Source organism: Mesoplodon mirus, assembly GCF_964341445.2.
Source record: "Mesoplodon mirus genome assembly, chromosome: 1".
NCBI classification, from domain to species: Eukaryota; Metazoa; Chordata; class Mammalia; order Artiodactyla; family Ziphiidae; genus Mesoplodon; species Mesoplodon mirus.
Window position 1 is genome coordinate 211,079,565 of NC_138976.1, and position 17,718 is coordinate 211,097,282.

General features: G+C 41.3%; 1 protein-coding gene across 3 annotated transcripts in view; it reads left to right on the forward strand.

Moving 5' to 3' along the window:
• ROR2 (receptor tyrosine kinase like orphan receptor 2) overlaps positions 1–17,718 on the forward strand; it is a 221,858-nt gene that overhangs the window by 183,949 nt on the left and 20,191 nt on the right. For all 3 annotated transcript variants that reach the window (XR_014294248.1, XM_082623414.1, XM_082623413.1), the window contains exons 3-4: positions 7,378–7,665; positions 8,468–8,498. Coding sequence is in view for 2 of the 3 variants with exons in the window: in XM_082623414.1 (XP_082479540.1) it covers positions 7,378–7,665; positions 8,468–8,498 (319 nt within the window). In the remaining variant the exon portion in view is untranslated. The remainder of the gene's footprint in view (positions 1–7,377; positions 7,666–8,467; positions 8,499–17,718) is intronic.

Here is a 17,718-nt window from a genome sequence, read left to right on the forward strand (position 1 = left end):
CAGGGCTTCCCTGGTGGCGCAGTGGTTGAGAGTCCACCTGCCGATGCAGGGGACACGGGTTTGTGCCCCGGTCTGGGAAGATCCCACATGCCGTGGAGCGGCTGGGCCCATGAGCCATGGCCGCTGAGCCTGCGCGTCCAGAGCCTGTGCTCCACAACGGGAGAGGCCACAACAGTGAGAGGCTCGCGTACCACACAAAAAAATAATAATAATAAAATAAATAAATAAATGAACCCATCAGTTAAGAAACTCATAGGTTAACACATACACACTTATAAATTAACATGTTAAATTATACATTGTTTACAAGATTCATGTCTAGTATATAAACATAAAAATCATTAAAAAAATAAAAATATAGAGTAGGACTACATTAACCAAAAGTACTCTGAACTAGGTACATTACTATCAAACTAAATGGTGTTTTAGACACAGAAGTCTTACATAGTGATGTAAAGACTAGACGATATAATAAACTGGGAGTTTATTGCACCCAGCAACATAGTTTCCAATATATAAGCACAACCTCACAGAATTATTAATGGCTATTTGCCATATACAGTGTCAAATTAACACATATCTCATTGAAACTAATAGATAAGTATATTAAAAATTTGAGCAACAAATTGACAAGCTTAATCTATTGGGCATATATAAACACCTGCATTGAGCAATTAGAGAAAACACATTCTTACCAATCAAATGTGGGACATTTTAGGAATTGACTGTGCACTAGGCTGTAAAGCAAATCTCTCTCTCTCTTTTTTTTTCATGTTTCATTTTCTGTTTATTCCTTGAAATCATGGTGTTTGTGCAAGCAAATCTCAGTGGTATCAAAGAATTATCATCACACAGACTATGTTTTGTGGCAACAGTGCAATTAAAGCACACCTTTAATAGCTCAACCAAAAAGTTATAAATTACAAGGTAACTGGGGTCTGACCAACCACATGGAGATTAAATACAATAATGTATTTATGGCTAAATAAGAACTTGAAAAATTCATATTTAATGCATACATTAGAAAAGGAAAAAGAAAATTTATTAGGAGAAGTTAGGAGTATAAAGATTTGAATAGACAGTTACAGAAGGAGAGCCTCAAGGACTGGTAAACCTTCCTAAAGACTCTTGAGCTCATGAGGAATCCTTAAGATAGACCCTAAAACAACAGCACTATTCCATGTCCAAGATATTGGCAAACATTTTAAATCCCCCAAACACCAAATGCTGGCAAAGTTGTAGGAGAAATACTTTAACTCAGGCACTTTTGAGACCTAGATCGATGAAAGATTCCAAGGCCCTATGACTTATCACTAATGCATCCAGGTGGATGCTTTCGAGGTTATTCCCGTACATGTACAAGTTGAGGTGTATAAAGATGGTCATTAAACACTGTTTGTATTAGCAAAAATGTGGAAATGATTTACTGCTCCAGAATTGGGAAATGGATAAAGAAATTGTGGTTTGTTTGTACAGTAGAATATTATACAGTAATTAAAATAAATGAACTACATCAACATAGGTAAATCCCAAGCTGACTTTGAGTGAAAAAAAGCAACTAGGAAAGATGATCTTTCAGAGAAAATTCTAAAAATATAAAATAATACAGATATGAATTGGAATAGTGTTGTTCTCTGGAGAGGAAAGGACAATTAGGGAAGGGTGTGCTTTAGTTACATTCCAGAATGTCTTATTTTTTAAGTGTTGTAAGTCAAATATGGTAAACTATTTGCATAAACTCTTGATGTTGTGTACATGGGTACTACTATGTTAATATCTGTATTTTTCTCTGCAACATTTCAGTATTAAAAATTGTTAGCTCAGGGCTTCCCTGGTGGCGCAGTGGTTGAGAGTCCGCTTGCCAATGCAGGGGACATGGGTTTGTGCCCCGGTCTGGGAAGATCTCACATGCCACGGAGTGGCTGGGCCCGTGAGCCACGGCCGCTGAGCCTGTGCGTCCGGAGCCTGTGATCCGCAACGGGAGAGGCCACAACAGTGAGAGGCCCGCATACCGCAAAAAAAAAAAAAAAAAAAAAAGAAAGAAAAAAAATTGTTAGCTCAAAAATAATTAATATTGAAGAGGAGGCAAGAGGAGATAGGAGCAGTATGAACTTTGGAAACAAAAAGGCTATATTATTGTTATTTGAAGAAAATCTACATAGAAAATCTAAGACAATCAACTCAGAAACTCTTATAACTAAGGTAGTTCAGTAAAGTGGCAAGATAAAAGAAAAACGTACGTAAGGGACAGAAAAACGGCCTCCCAAAGGTGTCCATGTCCTAAGTCCTAGAACTCAGAACATGTCACCTTTCACAGAACAGGGACTTGGCAGATGGGACTAAGTTCAGGATATTGAGATGGGAAATGATCCTGGATGATCCAGGTGGGCCAATGTAATTACAGAGGTCCTTATAAGAGAGAGACAGGAGGGTCAGAGTCACTCAACAGAGATGTGATGATGGAAACAGAAGTTGGAGTGATACAAGGAAGGCACCATGAGCCAGGGCATGCAGGTGGCCTACAGAAGCCAGGAAAGGCAAGGAGAAAGACTCCCCCAGAGCCTCCAGAAGGAATACAGCCCTGCTGACACATTGATTTTCGGACCTCCGACCTGCAGAGCTGTATGATAGTAAATTTGTGTTGACTCACGCTGTTTTGCTAACATGTTACAGCAACAACAGGAAATTAGTACAATATGTAGAAATATAATAGTTTTCCTGTAATAAATGCAGTTCTCTTTCCATCATCCTATCCCAGTTTTTAAATGGAACTTATCAGGATGGAAGAGAAATAGCCATGAAATTGAGAAACTTGCCCCTCCCCGTCAAAGTAACATTTGTTATCCTTGATGTCAAAATGTATTTCAGTCATCATAATTTAACGCATGTGACTTTGACATAGCAACAGGCCAAGAGCAGTGGGGTGGGGGGCAAGGTTAGAAATGAATAGAGGCAGCTGGAAAACCCTCTGTGGAGGTGACTTTCTGGCAGAGAATTGACTTATGAGAAATAGAAAAGATCAGAGGACTAGGGGTTCTTGGCTGACTGCACAATGAAGGATCAGTTGGGTGTGTTTTAGGAAGAACAAGGGACCCCCTTCCCTTCCAGTGGGGGAGAATGTGGGAAGGGAAAGAACATTCCAGAAGCCTTGATACCATGGGTATAAATTCGCTTTTCTTCATTATCTGTCTTTCTGATTTCTTCCTGAAGGCTCACTTTTACTCACCTGCCTAGGGAGGGAGTTATGAATGTATGAAGTTACCATGTTATCAACCCATAGTTTTGGTCTCTCTGAGCTTCCTGCAGAGCATGAAGGAGGCTGATTCAAGCCCTGAGTCAGGACACGGGTGCCGTCTGCGGACATCCTGCCCTTTTGTCCACTCCCAGCTGGACAGGCCTCTTATATGCCAGTGCACTCAGAACCTCCCCAGGTATTCTTTCCTGTCCTCCCGTGCCCTCCAGCGATGCTTCTGTGTTGTTTCGGGTCTGCTCTAAGTTCATTCTTGGATGGGTTTCGTTCACTGGAGTTGTTGCTTTTCTTTCTCCTCGGCACTTCAGAGCAGGGACTCTTAGCTCGGGCTGCACACTTAAGAGTTTTGACAAATGGCGCAGCTGGATGTATATGATAAGCTTCCAGGTGACCCCAATGTGAAGACACTGTTGAACCCCACTGGTTTAGACGGTGTAGGATCGAGAAGAGTTGTCAAGAATTCCCCACGTGGACTAGATCACTTCACTAGATTCTCCTTCATTTTTTGTAGATTGAGGAAGGTGTGGCTTCAGGAGTGAGTGTTTATCTGGTTGAGAGTGAAGGGAATCGGGATAAATGGGTGAGGAAATCAGTGGAAGGCTTACCCCGGGGTCTGAGCAAAACTGAGGGTGGTTGCCAGCACTCTGGGAAGGATGCTTTCAAGAGAGTGGCCCCCTTCCCCTTTGCCTGACACCTCCACCTCCCCTCTACCTGCTTGTCCGTGATTTGTTCACCTGGTCTCACCTTGCCCATGCCTCCTCAGCAGGCATTTCCTGACCCCAGGACTACACTTGTAATGCTGTGCAACCATCACTGCTCTCTAGTTCCAGACATTTTCATCACCCCAAAGTGAGACCCCATACCCATTAAGAGTCACTCCCTACTTTCCCTTCCCCCAGCCTCTGGCAACCACTAATCTATTTTCTGTCTCTGGATTTACCTATTCTGTACATTTCACATAAACAGAGCCAAGAGTGCTTTGAAGATTAAATCAACTGTGTAAGGTGCTTGATTCCAGCACCTGTGGCTTTCTTTAGTCCTTGTTAGCTAGTGTTGATAACGCATCGGAAAGGGAAATACCAGCACCCTCTCTGGATTAAGCCTAATAGATAGTTTCACAGCGCCCTACCCGGTGGGACAAGGTTAACATCAGGGCCCTCTGTGCCCACATGGCGTGCAGACCAGGCACGAGCCCACCTGCCCTATTCTGCATTTCTCAAAAAGGAGCCTTCCTGAGGGACACGGAAAGACTAAGTCTAAACCGCTGTCAATTTGTCAGTCAGGGGTGTAGGAAAAGCTGTTGGTGGGAACAGTGAAGAAGAACTCCACGTTTCCATACCCATTCGATGTAAAAAAGATATTCTTGAAAAGAAGTAGACACTAAGGGTCTATATTTAGAGTAACTGGACAGTCCTGGACTCTCCCCAGGTTTCCTTCTAAGTTGTACAGAAGGAGCTGTCTCCTTAACTTTCTTCTGTGAATGCTTCCCTCCCTTTCTTCCCTTTCTAGACAAATGTTTTTTCCATGTTGAAGAAGATCCTTCTATATCTTTCAAGACTTTTAGCCGATCGATGGAGACGTCCCAAGTTGATGTAGGCAAATGGAGGAAGGCGGTAGCAGAACTACTCTCAAGCCAGTCCCCCAAATGGATGAGATAAGAGCCAGCAGCGACCACCCTGTATTGGCCCTCAGAACCCCTGGGCTTGCTCCTTTCAGGTTTTTGCTAGTCAGCTTGGAGACACAGATCCTTACACTCTGCCTTTACACAAAGCCATTGCCTATGTCTCCCAGGAAGCCATGGTTTGTCAAAGGCCTTTGGAAAAACTGTCATCAGGGTAGAGATGAGAATTATAATTAAACTTATGCCAGGAAGAAGAGATCATGGTGATTTAATCTGTCATTTGCTATTTTAAATTATGATTTGATGACTATTTTATAGGCCCTACTGTGCATTTTAGTGTTATGAGACCTTAATGAAGCACTTGAATCTTAAGCAACTTGTAAGTGCTTGGACTCTGGCCAAAACATAGTGAAACAATGTGTTCGCTGTAATCTGGGCAGCCCGGATTATTCCAAAGTAACCACTTCAGAATGTCAAATCAGATCTCATTTTGTTTTCAAAGATGCCGGGTCTAGTGCAGGAGCATCAGGAATGCAGGTCTCTCCAAGTTGAGCTTGTGCTGTTAATGAACAGCCCTGACATCCAAGATGTCACCCTGCTTGATTCAGCGTCTTTTCAGGGGTTTGTCATCGACATTTTAGTTACCTCCCAGCTTTGTGTCATCAGTAAGAATTCTCTTCCTCAACTTGAGTGCACTGAGAAAGGGGTTGGCTAGCAGAGAATCAAGGTAGAACCTACTGATGTTGTTCAAAATATTCATAAATAGTAATCAGTACTAGTTAGTGACACCTCTCTAGACGGATATCTATCCACTCTCCCCTGTGAAGGAAAACCGTCCCTTCATCTTGAAATTCACAACCTCCCACCTCCTCAGCTATCTCCTGTCACCCAACATCTGAGCCATCAACTCATCCTGTGAAACTCATCCCCAGCGTCCACTAGAAATCCTATAATTTTTCATCCAATTAAATCAGTAATACAGATAGGTGCCATCTTTCAATGTTTCACTTCATTAAAAAAGAAAAAAGGAATAGGGACCAACCAAAAATCAAGCCAAAAGATTGAGAACTTGAATATGCTCTACAGGCTTTTTCGATTGCTCTATTATCTTGGTTTGGTCTGCAGTAAGTTCATCTCCTGAGGATTGATTGTCTTGTCTGTCTAGCCTTAGTGGGTTTTTTTGGTGTTGGAATTTTAGTGTGCATGTTTATCTTGACAGAGAGTATCCCCCAGCCCCTGACCTACACCACACACACACACACACACACACACACACACACACACACACACACACACACACACACACACACACACACACCTCCCCCTCCCCACCGCTGTCTGCCTTACTTCCTCTTGTTCCCAGTGGCCTTTGTCACCAGCTGAGAAGCTCTTGCCTGTGGTTGAACTGGAACCCCACGTTCCTGGGCAGTGTATTTCCAGCCCCACTAGCTCTGTATTTCAGGTACTTTTAGACTCTGTTTTCCTCCCTGTGTGCGAGCCCTGGACGGCTTCTTCCTCCTCCTGCCCTGGGTGCAGTGGGCAGCAACACTCAAACTTGTTATTTTTGTTCTCTTCAGACCAATGATTAGCTTGTTTCTGAGGATATCTCTGTGTTGTCCCATGCTTTCTTTTTCTACTTCCCTTATTGAGGCTTGTGCTTGATGGTGTGGTAGAGGGAGGGTGGACTTTCTGAATATGAATTTGCATCATAAATTTAGGGAGATTAGATTTAGTGCTTTCAAAAAGAAGTAAAGCTGATTCTCATTATTTGCAGATTCCATATTTGCAAGTTTGCTTATTTCCTAAAATGTATTTTTAATCCCCAAATCAGTTCTCACAGCACTTTCATGGTCATTCATAGACATGCCCAGAGCAGTCTATTGCCCAGTGCACACATGCACACATTCCCAGCTGAGCCTGAACAAAATGACACTCTGCCTAATGTCCCAACTCATACTGTAAACAAATTGTCCTTTTCATGGTCTATTTAGTCCCATGTTTTTTTGCATTTTTGTACTTTTTGTTGGTAATTTGCCATTTAAAATGCCCCCAGTAATGGTGCTGAAGTGCTGTCTGGTGTCCTAAGCACAAGATATGCCTTATGGAGAAAGCATGTGTGTTAGATAAGCTTCCTTCAGACACAAGTTATTGGTCTGTTGGTCGTGAGATCAATGTTAATGAATCAACAATACTTATTAAGTAAGGTGTCTTTAAACAGAGCACAATAAAACAAGGTTCTTTATTGATCAGTTGATTAGAATGCTGTGACCAGAGGTTCACAGGAACCTAACCCTGTGTTTCCCCAGGAGCAGTGAGTCCGTATTCTCTCATTCAGTGTTTGAGACAACATTCTAGAACAAAATTACCCCAAATAACGAGAATGGGCTATACCTATGTGAGAGAAAAATCAAAACCTTCCCCAAGCAGTTCCAAGAAGGAGCCCCAGGCAGTCCTCTCTCCCAGCCCTCACGGACGTTTGCTCCTCTCTGACTGTTCTCCTTTGCAGGGTACTTTCTGAATTTTCTGGAGCCGGTTAACAATATCACCATAGTCCAAGGCCAGACAGCAATTCTGCACTGCAAGGTGGCCGGAAACCCGCCGCCCAGCGTGCGGTGGCTGAAGAACGACGCCCCGGTCGTGCAGGAGCCCCGGCGCATCATCATCCGCAAGACGGAATATGGTTCTCGGCTGCGGATCCAGGACCTGGACACGACGGACACCGGCTACTACCAGTGCGTGGCCACCAATGGGGTGAAGACCATCACCGCCACTGGCGTCCTGTTCGTGCGGCTCGGTGAGTGGGGACAGTCCCCGGTGTGTTGCTTATCAGATAGGAAAGTCCCCAGCCACCGAGCAGCAGATTAATTTGCGGTTTGAAACTGAACACACACAAGTCAGCAGAGAGGAAATCAATAAAACCCTTCCCCGAGGTCTTTCCCATTGTGCACGAGGTCCTGGCTTAACCTGTTACCCATTTACTAGTAATAAAAGAAAACAGACGCAGATGGAGAGGTCTGTAAACCTGGAGTGCAGAACATAAACTCAGGCAGGCTATGTGTCAGGAGGTCACCCCACGGGGTGGCTGGCCACGCACGCTTCAAGCCCAGGCGATCCAGACAGGCACCCACCCACCCACAGAAACCCAGCCCAGCCCAGACGATGGGCAGGGAGCCGAACGTGAGGACAATTTTGTACTCCTGTGCTTGTCACAGGTGGCATGAAGCAATTAAATGGCAGGCAGGAATATGTCCCTTTCATCCCAATTCTGTGGAGGTCCCTGCAATGCCCCAGCCGTTCTGTCACCAGTAAGACCGATCTTGTGAATCAAGTTTCGATGAGAAGAGAGAAAAGACAGGAAAAACTCCCAAAATATCTCCTGACATTTCTGCATCAACACAGAGCACCCCTTCCATCCTTGGTGGTTTCCCCCATCCTTGGCATATACTATTAGGCAGGGCAGAGCTGGAGGCCGAAGACAGCTCACCACAAACGAGCACCCTGGGCTGCGGTTGCCTTTACCACGGGCTGGATTGGAAAAAGAAATCTATTCCAAATCATGAAGTATTAATAACTTGCCTTTTTTTCTTTTCCTTTAGGTCCAACACACAGCCCAAATCATAACTTTCAGTAAGTATTTGCTTTCCTCAAACCATGTTCTCATTCTTTGTGGGCTTCCGTTATATAAGAACCCCGGCTTTAAATCGGGCAAACACATGTTTCTGCTGAATTTGCTAGAAGTTGGCTGGACTTCACACAAGGATGGCAATGTGCTTGCTTTGGGCTGGAAAACTGTTATATTTTCCATGTTGAGTGTTAGGGAAAAAGTCATAAAAGCAGGCATAGTTCGTTGCTTTCAGAGATCGTGACCTTGCAGGGCAACTGGAGGCAGTGTAAGTGTACAGACCAGGTTGCCGGGGCTGCCAGGACCCTGGTGTCCTGGACACATTTAAAACAGGAAGGCAGTTACCCTGAAGTCCCAGCGCCACCTTAACTGCATCGCCAGCTGCCGTCTACAAAATGTATGCCCATCCAGCCTCCGGGAATCTCCACCATAGGCGGGGTCTCAGACCCACTTCAGAGATGAGGAGACTGAGGCTCAGAGCCTGGCTCAGGGGTCTTCACCCACCTGCGGGCAGGTTCTGGCTGTGAATTCAGGCCTCTTGTTTCCTGGTGTAGCGTCTTTTCTCCTCCGGACCTCACACATCCATGAGAGTCACTCTTTTCAGCGCCTGTGTTCGAGGGTTAGCCATGGCTGTTGGATTCCTCATTTACTATTCAGGCATGTCAGAAAGCCTTTGCTTCAAGTCTGAAAGTTCTGAGCAGTGGCGCAGACGCTGTGCTGGTCAGCCAAGCAGTGTTTGCTTCTCTGCGTCCCCCTGCAGCCTCGTAAACCCTCGCCATTGGGGTGAGGTGGGTGGGCAGGGGCCCCTCCTAGCTTACATCAGGTGCCACTGGCAGAAGGCAGATTTTTGAGAACTTTCTGTGCTGAGCCATAGTGTCCAAGTATTTCTCCTTAATAATCATTCATGCATAGAGTGAGAAAAGAAGAAATTGCATCCAGGGCACATCTGTGAGGCTTTCGAAAAGGGAGAAGTCATTCAAAAGTTGAATTCTTATTTTCGTTTATATCTATATCTTAGGTTGTCTATTTATGTATAATTTAAGTAAATATTATATAATATAAACATATATAATATATTGCAAAATATATAAATAAATAATTTACATATAATTATAATGTAATTTAGTAAATATATAAATACCAAATATACTTATATTTAATTTTATATACAATTAATTTTTTTCTGTGTTTTTAAAAAATTTATTTTATCGAAGTATAATTGATTTACAATGTTGTGTTAGCTTACATTTTACTGTGCAAGCCTATCTTTCCATCCGTTTCCATTCATCAGTTGTCTTATTTCTTTTATTCATTTCACAATAATTTGCAGATATTTGTACACTTATCCTGAAATATTTTGGATATCATTATGGATTATGATATCATTTAGAAATATTATGGAAATCATTAACAAGAGTTCAACACCTGTGTACTTACTATGCTTGTTTCTTCATTTTGAGTTAAAACTTACATACAATGAAATGCACAGATTTTAAGTATTCTATTAATAAGGTCCAAACAATGCAAAAACCTCTGCAATCTAAACCCTTATCCAGGCACAGAACATTCCTATCACTCTAGAAAGTTCCATCATGCAACTTCCTGGTCACTTCCCCTCCTCCCCAGGCAACAAAACTGTTCTGATTTTTTTTCTACCATGAGCTAGCTTTACGTGTTTTTAGAACTTCATAGAAATGAAATCCTACAGAACATAGCCACCTGAGCCTGGTTTCCTTCACTTGACATGATTCTCTCTCGAGTCATCTATGCTGTACATGTTTCACTAGGCTGCTGCTATTTAGTGCTGAATAGTGTTCCCTTGTGTGACTATATCAGTTAGTTTATCCATTTTCCTCTTGATGGACACCTGAGCAGCTTGCACCTTTTGACACTGATGAATAAGCTGCTATGGATAGTCTCATACAAGTTTTTTGTGGACATGTATTTTCATTTCTGCTAGGTAAATACCTAGGGTCAAAGTGCTGACTTATAGGGTATGTGTGTGCTGAGTTTTGTAAGAAATACCAGACCTTTTCCTTAAGGTGATTGTACCACTCTGTACTCCCACCAGCAGGTAGGAAAGTTATGGTCACTGCATTGTTTGCCAGCGTTTGATCTGGTTGGTCTTTCTAAGTTGAGCCATTCTGATGTGTATGTAGTGGTTCAAGTGATCCATATGTCATTCTGACTTCTTAAAAAAGTAGTTTTTATTAGTCATTTTAAATTTTCAAACAAATGCATTTAAGACAGTAAAGTTTCCTCTGAATACCATTTTGGCTACATCTTTTTCCCCTCCAGGCAACATAAGCTTTTGTTTTTTGTTATTTTCTGATTTTTGTTGTATTATTATCAGTGAATTTGGGATGTATTTTACAGTTGGTAGTTGGTTGAGATTTTCTTTGTGGCCAATTTGATATGGTAAATTTTTGTGAATATTTCCTGTAGTTTCAAAAAATCAATGTGCTCTGATGGTAGCCAGTACACAATATTTCGGTTCATATATTAAATCACATATGTTAAGTGTGTTATTAAAAGTGTCTGTATTTTTTGTTCACATTGGTTACAGATATCTGAAAACATATGCAAGTTGTCTATACTCATGTCAGATTTGCCAATTTCTATCAGTTTTCTATTTTTTTAAATTTTGAGTTTATGTTCTTAAATACCTCCAGGTTTGAGACTATATAGCTTTTGTTTTGTCTTGTTTTTAAGTCTCTTTTGAGGCTTTTTGCCTTGAATTCAATTTTGTCTAGCAATAATATTGCTCCACCTACTTTCTTTTTATTTGCATTTGCTAGAAAGCTGTTTTACTATTCCTGTCCCACTTTTTCCCTCAACCTTTTTGTGTTCTGTTTTATGTAGGTCTCTTGTAAATAGCATATAAGTGCAGGTTTTTTAGGGGTGGGTGAGGAAGGGGCATTTGCCAGTTTGGAAGTCCAGGTTAATATATGTAGGTTAAGTTCATTTTAACAAATATACAATACTCCATTCTGTGAGTCAATCTCACTTTAATTGTCCATGTGTCTACTCAGTGAAGGTTAGTTGTTTTCACTGATGTAGACCATCTTATGTAAACATCTTTCCATGTCTACTTGCCCAACTGGGTGAGAGTCCTCCAGCAATAGAAGTCTGGGAGTGGAATTGCAGGTATTCACTTCCCACCTCTACCATGTATGGTCAGATTGCCTTCCAAAGTGATAAAGGACTTCATAGTCCCACCAGCAAAGCATGAGTTCTTATTTCCCCATGTTTTCCAGCACATGGTATTATCAGAACTCAAAATTTTGCCAATATCTTGGGTGTCAATTGTAAGTTATAGTAATTTTACATTAGATTTCACCAGTAAACAGTGAAGATGAACATATTTTATTGGTTTAATAACCATTGGATTGCCAGTCCAAATACAGTCCATTTTTATTTATAGACTCAATAATTGCAAATTTTCTTACTCAGTAAAATTTCTTCACAACCCCCAAATCAATACTCAGGATGTTTTCATGGTCACTCATGGATATGCACGGAACAGTGACAAATTTGAGTTGCCCAGTGCATGCATTCCCAGCTGAGGTCTGCCATCTTGTTTCAGCTCTCCTGCTGTGCACGTGTCCTTTTCTGGGTCTGTTAATATTTTGTGCTTTTCGTTGGTGATTTTGCTGTTTAGAATGGCCCCAAGCACAGTGCTGAAGTGCTGTCTTATGTTCCTAAGCACCAGAAGGCTGTGATGTGCCTTGCGGAGGAAATACGTTAGATAAGCTTCATTCAAGCATGGGTTACAGTGCTCTTGGCCCCAAGCTTATTATTAATGAATCACCAACCACATTAAATAAGACATCTTTAAACAGAAACACACATAAAACAAGGTTATGTATTGATTGGTTGATGAAAATGTTATGACCACAGACTTGCAGAAAAGTATCTCTTTATTTGCCTTAGGAACAATGGCTCAGTATTTGCTAATTCAGTGTTTGTGGCAACTTTATAGAAAATGACTGTCACAGATAACCAGAGTCGACTGTATTTTGTCCATTTTTCATTAGGACGTTTGTCTTTTTCATATTGATTTGCAAGAGTTTTTTTTTTTTTTTTGCATGAGTTAAAAAATATATTCTAGATATAATTTTTACACAGTTTCTACTCCATCTAGAATTGATTTTTATGCTGGTATCAGCTAGGGTTCTACTGTAATATTTTCCTATCTCAATGGCCTAGTGCCTTGGCATCATCTAATGAATAGCCCCATCTGTAATCATTAAATTTAATGTCACTTCTGTCATCTGTGAAATTTCTATACATGCGGATCTGCTTCTAGGCTCTCTATTCTGTTCTAGTAACTTTTGTGCCTGGAATAAATACCACAATATTCTAACACTATATCTTTGTAATATATCTTGCTATATGTAGAGAAATATTTTCACTTATTGCTATGGATTAAATTGTGCCCCCCACCAAATTCAGATATTGAAGCTTTAACCCCCCTTCATGGGACTGTATTGAAGATAGGGCCTTTAAGTAGGTAATTAAGGTTAAATGAGGTCTTAAGGGTGGGTCCCTGACCTGATAGGGCTGATGTCCTTATAAGAAGAGGAAGATACATCAGAGATTGCTGTCTCTCCTTTCTGCCATGTGGGGACACAGCGAGAAGGTGGCCATCTGAAAGCTGGGAACTAAATAGGGTTGTACTTTGATATTGAACTTAACCTCCAGAACTGTGAGAAGTCAATGTCTGTTGTTTAAGCCCCCCAGTCTGTGGTATTTGTTATGGCAGCCTGAGCTGGCTAATACAGCCACCTTATTACTATACCATTTTTCTAAATTATCTTGACTGTTATCTTTTATTCTTCCATATGAATTTTATCAGTTTGTATTTTTATTGGAATTGCATAGAAGTTTGATTTTTACAGTTACTTTTTCAGATACAAAGGTGATTGTGTAGTTTTTCTCCTTTCAACGTATTAATATTACGGTATGTAATAGAGTTCCTATTACTGGGTAGCTTCACAGTTCTAGACTGAAATCCACTTGGTCAGGGTGAGATATTCTTTTAATATTATGCTGAATTGATCTGCTAACTTCGTGTTGGCAGATGACCCGCTTTGTTCAGATACTTCGTAGCCTAAGGCACCAGCCCATTGATGGTTCTCTTTTTTGTGACCATGATTTTTTTCTCCCCATTGACTGTAATTATGTTTCGGCAGACTCACCTTCACCTCCTTTATGATAGCTCTGGAAGTTGACCAGAACAAAGACAAAAAGAAGGAACATCAGTGGGTTTAAAACAGAATTACCCACAAGTTCTCCGTTTTTGTCTCTGGAATATCACTAGCTTATCCAATACTTTGACTCTCCTCTTGGGCCATTTCCTGAGAAAATGCACAGCAGTTAAAGCTCTTTCATTGCTGGTCTGGTGGTATATCCTGTACCTGCAAATGGAGAGTTGAAACGGTGAATAATCGTACAGCCCTGGTTGATCCCTGTGTACAGCATGTCAGCATGGGGACACGCCGAGGTTGGTTCTGAACCGTGAACAGGGATGGTTGTGATGACTCATCCCCTCCAGGCTCTTCGCTCTCTTCCTCTGGCCGCTGCCCTCACACATCCACACACGGGGTCACCAGCAGTGTTGGTGGATATCAGTTTGTGTGTATTGAAGGAGGTGGGGGGTAGGGTGGAAATCCTCAGAGGTTAAGGGATTTATTACCATTAAAACATTGTTTTTCCTTCCATCCATTTGAAGGTGGGGTGAGGAGGGTGTGTGTATGGAGAACAAAAGCTTCAAGGACAGGCTGTCTCTCCACAGATGTAGGTCCAAAGACAGGGTGATTATAGCTTACTCAGGTAGCAGTTTTGGTAATGTGAGGGGATTAATGTGAGGCTGTGTGTCTCACATTTCATGTATGGGTATCATTTCTAGCTACTCTTTTAAAAAGTGGTTTATTTTCACAATGATAGACACATATGTACACTGGTGGGGTAGCCTGGTGGTACCAGAGTTGGGTGAAGGCGTCGGGGTGCTCCCTGAAGCATGAGCATCAGGGCTTCCATGTTTCCCGTGTTGGTTGTCCTAGGCTATCCTGATGGCTCACAAGTAAATGCACACATAATGTGCTTCAACGAATGAACGTCTGCTTAAAGGAAAATGTGTTGTTTTTTGGGCAGTTAAAAGTTACGTTAATTATTGGCCGCTGGGAAATCACTTTCCTTGAGGCCATGTCTGAGCCCTTCTTGCTTCATGACTTGCAGGTAATTCCAGGGTTTCAGCCCTTCTCCACCCATAAGCTCATAACCCTGACATCTCCACTTCCAAGTCTGACTTATCTCGCCACCTCCAGGCCCCCCAGTTCAGCCCCATGGTGGGCATCTCCAGGCGGATGACTCACAGGCACCTCACAATTTGCATGCCTAAATGGAACTCAGCCATCTTCTACCTCAAACTCCTTCCATTTCTCTTTGGGAAATTGTCATAAGCCTAGTTCAAACTTTATCCTAATTATAGGAAAATAGCACTGTTAAAAAAAAACCCTGAAACTGCCAACTGACTAACCAGTAATTAAAAGTGACTTCAGGAGAAACCAAGCTGCCTTACTGACAAGTTGGTAAAAGTAAATTAACTCAGACAAAAGGCTAACATTTAGCATTTGATGTTAAATTCATTAAACCACCAACCTAATGAAATTGCGTTGGAAGGGGGAGAGAAGCCAACCTAATTTTTTCTCCATGACTTCTTGTTGTGATAGGTTCTTTTTTCTGGAAAAGTAACTCCCCTTAAATCCCATAGTGCAGAACTTGAATAAAAGATAGAAACTTAATTCATTTTAAGCTTATATGATACAGGCGATAAGTGGCTAAACACAGTCATAGTTAAAGTAATTAGAGACCACACACACATTCTTTTTAATTCAGATCATATAGTGACGCAAATGAAAATGTTTGTGCTTTAGCAGTAATGATAATACTGGCACTTGATGGTAGCAGCACATTTAATGCTCCCACTAAGTCTTTTTGTTTTCAGTTGAACTCATGTATCAGCTATGATGCCCTATTATACATGAATGAGAGCTTTTTACACACCAACCTCCAAATTCGCCCAAAGTCACCAATCTTCCAAGGTTGATGGGAGAGGGACCAGCCCCCTGAACATGACAGAAGAGAAAAACGTTTACTTGCCAATGAACTATTAGTGTGGGAGACACTGTTTCTCTGCCTCTGGCCGTCTCATGTGATCCTAGCCTTAGAGATGGCCGTTGCAAAAGCCAGCGTTTCTAAAAGGTTTTGCTGACTTGGGTTTTTATGTCATGAATGTTAGTGTTGGCCTTATGAATGAATTTGCTCCGTTCACATTTTTGCCACGTCAAATATGACATCAGTATAATTGCATGCAGGAGTATTTCATCTCAAAAGTAGAGAGGAATAAAGTATGATGTCTGATTTTCAAAGAAATCATTCATTCATTTATTCATTTATTTAACAAATTTATATTGAGGGCCAGCTATGTGCCAGGCCCTGTTCAAGTTATCGGGGGTCCAACAATGAATGAAACAGACAAAAACTAAAAACTCCTGCCTTGTGCCGCTTACGTTTTCCTGGGAGACTCTTATGTCTGGCTTCTTCTACAAAATATAATATCCGAAAAATACTTTCTGTGGTTTATTCCTTTTTATTGATGACAATTATTCTGTTCTACGAAGATACTACAGTGTATTATCTGTTGATGGACATTTGGGCTTCCAATTTGGAGCAATTATAAATAGACTGCTATGAATATTTAATTTGGGGGGACATGTTTTCATTTTTCTAGAATAAATCCTAGGTGTAAGATTGCTCAGTCAGATGGTATGTGTATATATAAACTGTAAAAGAAATTGCCAAATTCTTCCCCAAAGTGATCTTTCCATTTTATACTGCCACCAGCAACGTATGAGAGTTCCAGTTGCTCCACATCCATACCAACATTTGATATTGTCAGTCATTTAATTGTAGCCATTCTAGTGTCTTGCATCGTGATGATTCATGGTGTTTTAATTACATTTCTTCAGTCACTAAAAATGGGGCCATCTTCTAAGGACACACTTTTGTGAAGTATCTGTTAGGCCTTTTGTCCAATTTTTACTGTGTTGTTTGTCTTCCTGTTGAGTTATGGGAGTTCTTTATATTTTCTGTATACAATTTCTTTGTCAGATATTATAAGGTGTTTTCTGCCAGCTTGTGGTTTGCCTTTTTAATTTTCTTAATGCTGTCTTTTGATGATCAGGACATTTTAATTTTGGTAAATCTAATTTATCGTTTTTTCTTTTATGCATCATGTCTAAGAAATCTTTGCTTTCGCCTACCTCAGTACTATAAAGGTATTCTCCTGTGATTCCGTCTATAAGCATTTTAATTTCAGCTTTTATGTTTAGGTCTGTGATCCATCTTCAAAACAGTTTTTGTGTATGGTGTGAGTTAATGCGTTTAAGTTCATTTTTTTCCATACAAATATCCAGTTATTCCAGCATCATTTTTGAAAAGACTGTCCTGTCTCCCTTGAATGCGTTAGTGCCTTTATTGAAAATCACTTGACTACATGTGAAGATATGTTTTGGAATTCTGTTATGTTCTATTGATCTATCCTTATACTCCAATACCACATTGTCTTAATAACTGCAATATTACAGTAAGTCTTAAAATCAAGGGGTGGGGCTACCCTGGTGGCGCAGTGGTTGAGAGTCCGCCTGCCGATGCAGGGGATGCGGGTTCGTGCCCCGGTCTGGGAGGATCCCACATGCCGCAGAGCGGCTGGGCCCATGAGCCATGGCCGCTGAGCCTGCGCGTCCGGAGCCTGTGCTCCGCAGCGGGAGAGGCCACAACAATGAGAGGCCCGAGTACCGGGAAAAAAAAAAAAAAAATCGAGGGGTGTAAACCTTCCATCATTCTTCTTCTCTTTCATGATTGTTTTGGCTACTCTAGTCCCTTTGCATTTCCATTTAATTTCTAGATTGTTTGTCAGTTTCTACCACAGTGCCTACTGGGATGTTTTTACCTTTTGATTTTGAAATAACTTCAGACTTATAACAAAGTCACAGGACTAGTAATAAGTAATCCCATATGTCTTTACCCAGGTTTACCAATTTTTTGCTATTCTGCCATATTTGACTTATCATTCCCTCTATGCCTGTTTGCAACTATTATTGTTTTCTGAACCATATGAGAGTAGGTTGCATTCACTACACCCCTTTGCCCTTTAACACT